At 36.5% G+C, this 12,138-nt stretch overlaps 2 protein-coding genes across 2 annotated transcripts; both read right to left on the bottom strand.

The window, feature by feature from the left end:
• Positions 1–311: 311 nt before the first annotated feature.
• LOC110730478 (senescence-specific cysteine protease SAG12-like) lies at positions 312–1,844 on the bottom strand. The gene is made up of 2 exons (XM_021910274.1): positions 971–1,844; positions 312–868 (listed from the first exon to the last, which is right to left on the bottom strand). The coding sequence occupies exons 1-2, from the start codon at positions 1,437–1,439 to the stop codon at positions 324–326; spliced, it is 1,014 nt and encodes a 337-aa protein (XP_021765966.1). The 5' UTR covers positions 1,440–1,844; the 3' UTR covers positions 312–323.
• Positions 1,845–6,846: 5,002 nt separating this feature from the next.
• LOC110730442 lies at positions 6,847–7,650 on the bottom strand. The gene has a single exon (XM_021910245.1). The coding sequence runs from the start codon at positions 7,648–7,650 to the stop codon at positions 6,847–6,849; it is 804 nt and encodes a 267-aa protein (XP_021765937.1).
• Positions 7,651–12,138: the final 4,488 nt, after the last annotated feature.

Raw genomic sequence — 12,138 nt, 5'->3', positions numbered from 1 at the left:
AAATTCCAAGGGAAGTTTCAATTCCCATGAAACATGGGAATTCACTTACCAAGCCCCTCCCTTGGTAAGTCACAATTTCCATGATTATTATGAGGCCTACTTGCATTATTATCACTAATAATTTAATCTCTTTCTTTCTCTCTCCAAATTTATTACCTTAAATAAAAAATTACAAGTTAACTAATAAAACATAGGAAATAAATTCCTAGGAAATCAAAGTTCCTACATTATTAACCAAACAAACTTAAGGTAATTCCTAGGAAATGGACAAGGGAAATTACTTCTCATGAAGTATAATTTCCTATAGGAACTCATTTCCCATATCAACCAAACAACACCCAAGAAGCGTCCAATGTGATACCACATTTATTCAGTCCTCTAATAAGCCTCATATAACCATTTTCGCCCCATGAGTTCTTCAACAACCAATAATCAGTCCCATCCGTACTTGTGCCATACTCGATAGCTGTAACAGCATGATTAATGTCGTCGCCACACTCCCCTTGGAAGACTCCACTTTGGTAGTTATTGAACTCAAACCCGCAACCATCGATTCCAACCGAGGCTTTGAGTAGGGCAGCCTCGTCTTTTGGTGGAATTGATTCATAGCCGTTTATTGTCACAACACTTGTTTTAGCTTGGCATTGACTCTGATTACCATTGAATGCCGTGTATGGGTACTCGGCTTCTGTTGATATACCTTGGTTTTTTTCGATGAATTCGAAAGCATTCGTCATATCACCACCATCACAACTGTCTTCTTGTACACAATCAACAAGTTCCTTCTCTGAAAGTGAGATTAATTGTCCAGTTTTTATTTTGTTCAGCCCTTCTACTGCCCCAATTGCTGAGAATGCCCAACAACTAACTTCCTGCAATTTTTAAACAAATTATAAAAGGAATTTAAATTTAAGGCATGTAAATTAACAGTAACAATCAAAATGTGTAACTTTTTTCTTTATTTTCATACCACATTGCCCTTGGTCTTTTATCCCTGTAACAGCTCCGTGTTCTCTCCAATCCATTGAAGACGGGATTTTATCACCAGTAAGGTTTTCGTACCTAAACTCTTTTGTCATTGAACCACAAGACATGGAGTCAAATTGCTTTTTATAACCAGTGTGAGTAGCTACAAACTCCTCAGTGGTTAAATCAGTGAAGGCATTAGTACCTAATGTGTATAATATATTTGATGGTGCATTACCATTGAGATTTTCTATACGCTCAACATTCCTTTTGAATATGTTGAAACGCCTCTCCTTCTCTATTTCATCCTTATAGACTCGTCCATGTTGAGCAATCCAAAGCTCATGCCTCTCTCTTATTGATAAGTCTTTGTGATAGTTGAGAGGACGAGCCATGGCTTGTGTAGCACAAAGCCCCAAGACAAGTACTAAGGCTAAGCATAAGAGTTGGGAGGATTGTATTGTGAAACCCATTAAGATTATTAAAACAGTAAGAGTTTATTGTATGTGACGTAGGATTATATTTTTATAAATGCTCTTAATTAAGCTCTTAGTTTTTTTGTTTTTTTTTTTTTTTTTTTTTTTGACGGGAAATTAATTAAGCTCTTAGTTGGATGAACAAAATGCTATTAAAGTGCGTATCTTTTATAGGCAATCTTTAATGTGAAAAGTACTCATATTATTAACCAAAGTCTACGTTGAAAATTAAAGTTCATGCAATGGAAATACATGTTTGACGTAGAATCATTATTCTTTGACTTTCCTTCATGATTAACTTGCGGGTCAAAACATCTTGTTAATGTAAATTCTCTTTCGATATAAGAATTAGCTTATAAATCATTAAACAATACGAGTAAAGTAAAGGTGTCCACTGCAGACAATTAGACATTATTCTAAGAAATTGGCAAATGTGCATATTGATAATTTAGGAATTACAATACTATTAAATGTATAATGAATGTTCCATACATGTATAACTGTATAAAATTGATTTAGATTAGCCTTTTTTTTTTTTGGTTAATTTACTATTCCTTTTGCATCACTTACAAATATGTAGAGATGTCAATTAAGTTGTTCGTATGGAGTTTAGGTTGGGTCATGTTTAGGTGAGCAAGTGCTTAGGTTTGGTTTAGTTCATGTCATAATTGATTGTATTGCCAATAATCTAGCTTATAAAGATAAATTTATTATTTATCATCAGAAAACGAAAATTAGATACATTGATTGCCAAGTCAATTCATATTGAAATGTGGATACGTCTCGATCCAAGTATTTCGATTCAAATAATAGATACGAAGTACGGAGACTAGTTTTCCATATCAACAAAAATGCAACGTATATATAAGACATCATCCATAGTCATATGATGTTCATTGGAGTGTGTGAATAGATAATAGTGTCATACGTGTAGACTATGCAATATTAAATGAATGAAGGATGTATATAAGTTGGAATCCCGCACACTTGAGCAAATACCCTTAAAAAATAGAAAAATAATAAGGAAATTCTCACCCTTAAAGAGCAAGAGCCTCTTAAGCTCCTAGCTAGTGAGGTTTGATGACTTTAATCAGTGTCGTAGAAGAGGGAGTGCAAAGAGGAGTAACACTAGGCGCATATCGCTTATATGTTATGTTCCTATATAGGCGGGTAAAAACGTAAATTTATAGGGTAAATAAGTCATTTGACATCCAGAATTGTACTTTTTATGGTTACAGCGATACATTTTTTGTATTATTATGTATGTATATTGTACCATTATGTCTTAGTAGTACTATTATATCTCACAGTGGTATAATATTTTAATGTACCATTTACATACTTATTTGTATACTAGCCACTACAATATACTTGACAGCTTGTCCCCACCACAACTTCAACTGTCATTACACATGGCCTCGCTGCTTGAAGGGCCTCAATCTTTTTTCTTTTTTTTTTCTTTTTTTTTTTTTAAGTTGGAATTATATATGAATGGATGGTTCTTTATTGGTTGATTTCAAATTTTAGAGTTTTAATTTGCAAAAGAAATAATATTGTGTTAAATTTTATGGAGTAGAATAACTTTATTTAAGGGGCCCATTTTGTATTTAACATATTTAGGATGGTGTTGACTTTGATCACACAACCTTATGAATTATGATCGCTAGATGCAAACTTCTCACTAAATTAGCCTTTAGTTTATGAAGTATAATATGTATATAGACTACAAGTAACTAAGAATGGATTGATACTCATCTTTAAATTCGTTAATATTTTGTTTTTTTTATCCAAATGAGGAATACATCCAAAGACAAAAGAAAAGGCTACAAAAAGACAAAACAAAAAGGAAAAAAAGCAACACAACCCACAGAAAGTAGGTAAGGGCTCAAGTTTGCCGAGTAACTAGTCGAGGCCTAGTTACCCCTCTTGCGTCCTCATCTAAAATTCTGCCAAGTTCTACAAGAATAAAGTTTACAATACAAAAATTAGTGTCTTTCAAGACTCCACGGTTAGCCAACCAATCCGCCGCACGATTTCCTTCTCTATAGATGTGGGCCACTTTCACTTCCCAGTTTCCATTACGAAGCATATGCAATCAGTCTTTAATTTCTTGAATGTTTTCCCCTCCTGTAGCTTCGCCTTTGCTTAGTATTTGGACACAGGCCAGATTGTCCAGCTGAACTTCGAGTTTCATAATTTGCAAGCTTTGTACAAGTTGAATACCTTTAGAAAGTGCTAAAATTTCAGCTCGTATGGAAGTGCATCTACCGAAATTCGCTGTAAAACCAGATACAAATCTTCCCTCATGGTTACGAATAATCCCTCCACCTCCTGCAAGCCCAGGGCATCCTTTGGCTGCTCCATCACAGTTGAGGACATACTCATCAAATGCAGGGGGGATCCAAGAAACATTACTTGTGATCTTTTGTTTTGGAGTTTGATTTAGCTCATTATCACTCAGTGATAGACTGCGCTTAGTTTCCTCTACTCTTATTCCGAGGAAGGCTCCCATATCAACTGGGATTTCATCTCTTCTATTGAAAACATGGCAGTTGCGCCAACGCCAAATCCACCAAACAACCAGCCCAAAAATTATAGGCCAATCCTCGGCCATATAGCTCTCTGTGCCAGCAAGGTTCAGCTCTAGCCACTCCTTGATATTTCCGTGGAAAATTTGAGCAAAGTGTGGTGGGAGTATTAGTTTGCGCCACACCATCTTAGCAGCAAGGCAATCCCGTAATATGTGAAGGGAAGTTTCCTCATGTGCACCACAAACGTAGCACGCAGGGGAACTATTAAGATTTCTCTTGTATAGGTTTAAGTTGCACAGTATACGCTCATGGCAAGCTAACCATACGAAATCTCGTACTCTTTGCTGAATTGGGGCCTTCCATATTAGATCCCAGCAAGTTTCATCTAACACGTTAGATTCATGTCTCATAATTCGAAGAGCTGATTTAATCGTAAACCTTCCCTTTGAATCCCCTTTCCAATACACCAAATCTCCTACACTAGGATCAACACGAAGCTCGTGATTTTGTATTAACTTGAGAGTATCTTGCGAGAGGAATGGAGCAAAGACATTCCATCGCCATCCACAATTTTCCTCCCACATCTCAGCAACAGTTGCTCCAGCAAGTTCTAGGGGAATTGGTTGTGTAACCAGATTGCTTAAAGGTACACCTCCCACCCATTTATGATCCCAAAACAAAGTGTTGTTCCCGTTGCCTACTGCAATTTGCATACCATCTCCAAGAAGCTTTGCATTTTCAGTAATCCCTTTCCATACATTTGACATCCCGGGTTTAGGCTCAAACATATCTATATCACACCTTCCCTTGCAATATTTAGCGCGCAATACTCTCGACCATAGGGAGTGAGGTTCAGTAAGCACCCTCCATCCCAATTTTGTGAGAAAGGCAGCATTAGCTTGTTTTACCGAGTAGATACCTATACCCCCTTGCTCTTTCGGTTTCTGAAGAGTCTCCCATGCAAGGAGGTGAATCTTGCGCTTGTCTTCACTCCCACCCCAAATAAATCTTCTTGTCTTTTTATCTATTTCATCACAAGTCGTGCGAGGAATTTTGGCTGTTTGCATAGAATAGAGGGACATGGTAGACAGAGTGGATTTAGCTAGAGTAATTCTTCCAGCAAGAGAAAGATATTTAGATTTCCAGCCAGCCAAGCGTCTTTCAATTTTTTCACAAAGGTGACTATAGGTATCTTTGGTAACTCTACTTGTGAGTGTTGGCATCCCTAGATACAACCCAAGGTCCTTTGTTGTTTCCATGCCCAAGCTGATTCCTATCTCACTCTGTAAATCAGTCTCAACATTATTGGAAAAGAACACTCGGGACTTAGGCAAACTCACCTTCTGGCCTGATGCATGGCAGAAACGATCCAGGCACGTTTTGATTAAACAGGCTTGATCAACAGTGGCTTCTGCAAACAGGACTATATCATCAGCGAAGAAGAGGTTCGATAAAAGGGGCCCATCTCTACTTGCTCGAATAGGTTTCCAATATCCATGCACAATAGCAGCCTCTATAACTTGATAAAGGCGTTCCATACACATCACAAATATATATGGGGAAAGGGGATCTCCTTGTCTAACACCACGACTTGGCTTGAAACTTGCGGAGGGTTCTCTGTTCCACAATACTTGAAGCGATGTCGTTGTAACACACTCCATAATAACTTCTATCATAGTGATGGGGAGATTCATTTGTACAAGGGTATCACGTATGAAGGACCATCTCAGTTTGTCGTAAGCTTTTTCAAAGTCGATCTTAATGGCCATATAACCCCTTTTCCCTTGCTTTCTCCTCATTGTGTGGAGTATTTCTTGCATGATCACTATATTATCCGAGATTTGCCTACCCGGGACAAAGCTTGATTGGGTGTTTGAAATCAAATTAGGCAGAATTGGTTTGAGTCGATTGACTATAACCTTTGTAACAATTTTGTACGCCACATTACACAACCCAATAGGCCGGAACTGAGAAGCTAATTCCGGTTTCTCAAGTTTTGGGATGAGAGCAAGGAAAGTTTCATTAAATTTTTCAGGCATACCCTTACCTTCAAGAATTGGGATTATAGTTGAATAGACACTGTTTGCCACCAAGTCCCAGTTTTTTTAGTAAAAAATAGCTTGGTATCCATCTGGACCAGGTGCCTTAAGAGGAGCCATAGCCTTCACCATAGTATTAATTTCAGCTCATGAGTAGGGTAGGGTAAGCTGTTTCCAGTCTTCATGTCGAAGCTCAGGGAATACGTCTTGAGGAACATCAAATCGTTCTGGCTCTCCTTCTTCTGAGAATAGAGTTGAAAAATAGTCCACTATATGATTCTTGATCAACTCTTTATCATGCATCCATTCTCCATCACTTCCTTTAATTGCCACAATACAATTTTTCCACCTCCTAACAATTGTACTAAGATGGAAAAAGGTGGTGTTTCTGTCTCCATCTTTTAGCCAATCAATCCGGGATTTTTGATACCATAAGGTCTCCTCCCTAGAAAGTACTTCATCAAGATCCCGACGAAGCTTACTCTCTAGTTTGATTAGTCCTCTGTCTTGGCGAGTGGATAGTAGTTTTTGGATGCCACCTAGTCTTGCCATTAGCGCTCTTTTCTGCTTGAAGATGTTACTAAAGGTGTCTCTGTTCCAATCTTGTAAATCCAGTGATAGTTTCGAAAGAGCTGACATTAGTGACCTACTATTGTCCCATTTCTGAGCAACAAAATTACGAAATTTCTCATGTGTCATCCATGGTGCTTGAAACCTGAATGGTCTATGTAGAGCTTGCAGTGGAACAAACCCATTTGGGGATATAAAAATGGGGCAATGATCCGAATGAATTGCAGTTAGATGTTTCATGGAAGCCTTATCAAATCGCACAGCTCATTCCTCATTACACAATGCTCTATCAAGTCTCCTACTCTGCCTCGTTTCCAATGAGAGTCCACGAGCCCAGGTGTGGGCTGCCCCTGAGAACTCCACCTCAATGAGCTCCATCTCATCAATCCAACTGTTAAACATTGCTGATCTTCTGTCCGTTTCTTTGCAAGAGGTATTTCTTTCCGAGGGGAATCTTGTGACATTAAAATCACCTGTAATCATCCATGGTTTATTATTTTGCTCAGCAAAATTCTTTAATTCTTGCCATAGATCATTTCTTTTCAAGGGGTCCGGACTTGCATAAATTGCCAAAAAATACCATGGCATAGCTCCATCTCTCGAAAATTCCATGGTAATGTGTTGATTGTGTTTAACAATAGGGATGACTGTAACACTATCTGTTTTCCAATACACCCAAATTCCGCCACTAAAACCCATGGCATCGACCCTTTCATGTCCATCATAGCCAATGATATTTGCAATTTTGACTGCTTGCTCCCCACCCATATGAGTTTCCACAAGAGTCAAAACATTCGGTCTATGAATTCGAATTAGATCTTTTAGTGATCTAATGAAATTTGCACTCCCAGCCCCTTGTACATTCCATATCATACAAGTGATTGGTAGGGTATCCGGAGCTAAGTTTGGTAGACTATCTTCCATAGACAATGGAATACAGGGAAGGCTTGAGATAAAAGCTAGCAAGCGCTGCAACTCAACTGGAACCTTTAGCGTGGCCACCAATTCCTTGGGGATTGAGGTTGGTGGTAGGAACGATTCCAAGTTCATCTCCAATATGTGAGTCATTGGATTTGCAATCAACATGTAGGGTTGTTCCAATGTGTGTCCCACAAATAGAGTTTTCTCAGGGGGGATGTTTAGAGTGATCAGGGAAGGTGTTGGGAACATGAATGATGGATTAAAATTGCGTAGAGTTGGCTTGACTTGGCTTCTCAATTCCTTGTTGTGTCGCAAATTTGGCCTGAGAGATAGCTTGATGTTTTTCTTCAGCACAGAATATCGTATTTTCCTTACCTATTCGCATGTAGGTGCTTGGTTTGACAAGGGGCACACTGGTGTTGACTTCTCTTTCCTTGAGAGGGGCGTTAGAGTCATTATTCTGTTCTTGATAATTTTTGGAAACAAGATAATTTGGTTTTGATATATGACAGGTAGTAGATAGTGTTTTGATTCTATCTTTGGGGAAAGAAAAATCCTTTGGTTTATCTCGCTGAGAATTATTCCCCAAATCAATTGGTGAATAATTAGTTTCCTCCTTATTCTGCATAATCTCGTCCAAATCTTCTTGTTCTTGATTCTGCTCCTTATCATGTTCATCAGTTTCCATCTCCAAAGCTGAGAATCTTGACCCATTTCCATGTTTTCCTCTAAACAAATTAAATTGGTTATTCTTTCCTTTTTCAGCTCTAGTTTGTTCAACCCTAGTGCTATTTTTGTCAAGATTGTTCAGGCCACCAGAATTGGTGGTGGGTGCTGCGTCTAGGTTGCTTACCCCTTTGGTAACCTTCTTCCTCACCGGTTTTTTCACCAGCATCCATGATCCAAAGTCTTCTACTTCCTCTGGTTTGCGTGTTTGTTCATGCAGTGGATTTGCATGAATAATCATATCATTGGCATGACCCTTTGCAGCAAATGTTTCACACTCATCAGCAATATGATCAAGTTTTCCACATTTAAAACACACCATTATGATTCCTTCATATTCTCCCCTTCAACCAAAATTTTGACAGGATGGGTTTGGTAAGGTCTATCTCAACACTAAGTCTTGTGAACTGACCACGCTCAGCCTTGCTGTAGTTCTATCTACTCTTAAGACTTTACCTATCTTGGACCCAATCTTGTTGAGAAAATTGATGTCAAAATATTCAACTGGTAGATTGGGGATACGAACCCACGCTGTAAGTACTTTGATGGGCGATTCATCTGGTACAAAATTGGGTACCCATTTCCGAATTGTAAGATAGTTATCATCGAGCAACCATGGTCCTTGAGTGAGCACGTAGTTGTTAATTCACCCTTAATGTTCCATTTCTTCTTCAAGCGTCTCATCAAGCCCATATAACCTAATCTGCCACTAAATAGTTTGATAATCAGGGAGTTCCTCCATGGTTGCCTGAGTCTCAATTTCTCCTCTTTTGTTAATTGAATTACAGGGCAGCGCTCATCCTTGAGGATATCTTCTGGTACCAATTCATCATCTGAAATATCATCTACATCAATGTCAATGACCTCAGTTTCAGTATGAGTTCGTGGTAAAATATGATTCTCACCACGGAGTATATCCTTAAATGACTGTATGCTGTTAGGCATTTTAGAGTCCGGATTTTCCTTCTGGGTTTCCATAGTTTTTTCTTCATCCAAATTTCTAGCTTCTGGCATTTCTTCATCCATTTGATTATCAAAGATGAATTGAGTGATGTTCGTTTTAGTTTTTTATTTGATCGGACAATTTGGTCATGTTCTTCAGCAGATTTGTTATCAGCGTCAGATTTCTTGAGGGTTTTGGTAGAGAGCATTTTGAGAGTTTTTTTTTTTTTTAATATTTTGTAATATAAACAATAATAATAAATATAGACTACAAGTAATTAGGAAGGTTATTTTTGTTGTTTCAAAAAAAAAGGAAGGTTATTTTTGTAAATATTTTTTCCGCCACTTTATATAAATTATGAACATTCAAATATTATACACGTGACTAATTAATCAGATACTGTTGGGGGATCAATTCTTGAGAGTTGAGATGGACTTGTTTCTCGAATGCTGGATGTTGTTTTTGAATAGTTAAACACGTCGCAAGGTCAATAGACCAAAGATTGAGGAATAGTAGTACTTAAAATTAACTTTATTACAATAATATTAATTGTCAGCTCTTTACAATTACACACGGTTTCATTACCCGTCCTGTTATTATTTTTGATTAACTATTACTAAAATAAAATGTTGCTGACGTCATTATTATTCACATGTCACTCTCATAATAAATTTTTCCCGTCTAAATGCAAGGATTTTTTTTTTTTTTTTTTTTTTTTGGTGTTACCATATTTAACAAGTTTGAAATTTGAATATTAGAAATTTCTACATTACAACTAAAACCTATCAATTTATCTTTAAAAATGAAACAATTGTAAATAACACACTAATAAATGGACTCTTACATTGAAATATGTATTAAATGACGTTAAACAAGTAATATATCATAATTTTGATTAAAATCTAAAACTATAAAATTACAAATATTTTTGTACAAGATGCATAATTTTTATTTATATTTATCCATTTTTATTTTAAGAAAGTACAAATTATAAAAATAAATTTTATATACACCGTGCATGGCACTGGTTCTAACCTAGTATAACATACAATGAGAACGTCTCTTCTTCTCAAACTAGTCGTATTTTCGTTTTTCCTGCTCCAATCAAATATTGGTTTTTGAGAGCAAACCACACTAAATCTCTTATTGGTTTTATTTTAGAGAAAAACCAAACTTATATCCAAAGGAGCAAAATCATGCTCGAATCAAATCACAAACCCGGTCTCACGGCACAAGGAGAACCAACAAATAAGCCCGTTAAAAGGAGAACCAACAAATAAGTCTTGCCTCACGGCATAAGCATAACCAATATATTTCGTCTGACAACACAATAGAGCGGTTTCTTTTTTTCAAACTCAAGTCTTGTCAACTACTCGGAGTACATCCTCACTTTCTCAGTTCTAAACATCAAACTCAATCACTTCCCTAACACTGAGAAAAAAACATGAATGCCATTTCCTTAATTCAACCATTAACAAAAACACCAAATGTACTGCAAAATCTGAAACACCATTCCAGAAATCTCTCTTTTTTATCATCTCAAACTTTTGCTGTCAAATTTCGTAATTCCAATTATTCAAACCTCAATAAATCACCATTTTCCACCACAATTTCCGCCATTTCCACCGCTCACCAATCTAGGGTTCCTCCCGCACTTCCATTGCCGCCTCCTCCGATCACCAAGGTCACTCATTTTCTCTCTCCTACAAATATTATCAATTAATCTATTTATTTTAAGAATTATGGCTTCGATTGATCAATTATTTATACTTGTAGTTTTGTTTTGCTTTTCTTGCATCAATCAATTTGTAAATTAGATATGATGATGACTTCCTTATGTTGCGATTAGGGTTTGGAATTGGCAATTTATTTATTACTTCAAGCTATTGTGTACTGTACTTCGTATTACTTAAATCTACAATGAGAGAATTTTGGGCAACGTTTTCAATTTAATCATTTGATGCTCTACATTTCCATTGCGAAACGTATAGCAACATTTAGTCTGCGTTATATATAAACGGAATTAGATGATATTGAGCTACTTGGTTAGCTTAGTGTGGTTCTTATACGAGTTGAAAGTAGTCAAGCTTTTAAATCCATTATTACTTGGTTAGCTTGGTGTGATTCTTATACGAGTTGAAAGTAATCGTGCTTTTAAATACAATATTAATCCGTAGCTTGGTGTGGTTATTATAGCTATCCTCGTAACTCATTAAATAGGTAAATATATTTCCCCTTGAACTTGATATTGTTGGGGTTGGATGTTATAAGGAAAGGCTTCTTAATACCCCTGTTAGTAGTTGAAGACTATAACAAATAAAACAGTACAAAGATAATTCCGTTGAGAACTATAGATCGTAAATAGTACTATACGACTCATTAGTAGTACCTTTGATATTGTTAGTATTACCATTGAGATCTATAGCATTACCATTTTCGAGTAAGTCGTTAGTAGTACAACTTAGGTATGAATTTGCTCAAACTACTCGTAATTTTTTGTGCTTAGGGTATAATATTACCTTTTATCCTCGAGGTCAATATCAGGGATAGTTTGGTAATTTAACAATGTCATATAATGGATTAATTTGTCAAGGAATGTGCTTATACTATTTAAGGACTATTGTAATCCTTATTAGCCCTTGAAAAAAAACTTGACAAGCCAGTCCATTATTTGATTTGTCCTTAGGGACCAAAGGTCATATAGCATGAGTCAAGTATGACACGGGACTTAACCTAGTATATTGTAAATTTGTAACAAAGAACACATTTTTTTTCTAGATTTCTAGACGAGCTTTTGGAGTTCTTCGAAAATCTATAAAACAATAGAGATTTTGTTGCACATTTTGAGCTTTCACACTGTTTTTTTTATATCTTTTGACTTATTGCTTTTAAGATTATTTGGTTTATCTAGAATTTTCTCTTTGAAAAAAAGAAATTTAATTAAAATATAAAAAAAGTCTTAAAAA

The sequence above is a fragment of the Chenopodium quinoa genome, unplaced genomic scaffold (genome assembly GCF_001683475.1).
Source record: "Chenopodium quinoa cultivar QQ74 unplaced genomic scaffold, ASM168347v1, whole genome shotgun sequence".
Taxonomy (NCBI): domain Eukaryota; kingdom Viridiplantae; phylum Streptophyta; class Magnoliopsida; order Caryophyllales; family Amaranthaceae; genus Chenopodium; species Chenopodium quinoa.
This window is presented reverse-complemented; position numbering and strand designations above follow the sequence as displayed.

Coding starts and splice junctions, on each gene's coding strand:
- LOC110730478 (XM_021910274.1), bottom strand. CDS start 1,439: ATGGGTTTCACAATACAATCCTCCCAACTCTTATGCTTAGCCTTAGTA. Junction 869..970: donor AAAAGACCAAGGGCAATGTG/GTATGAAAATAA, acceptor AATTGCAGGAAG/TTAGTTGTTGGGCATTCTCA.
- LOC110730442 (XM_021910245.1), bottom strand. CDS start 7,650: ATGACTCACATATTGGAGATGAACTTGGAATCGTTCCTACCACCAACC.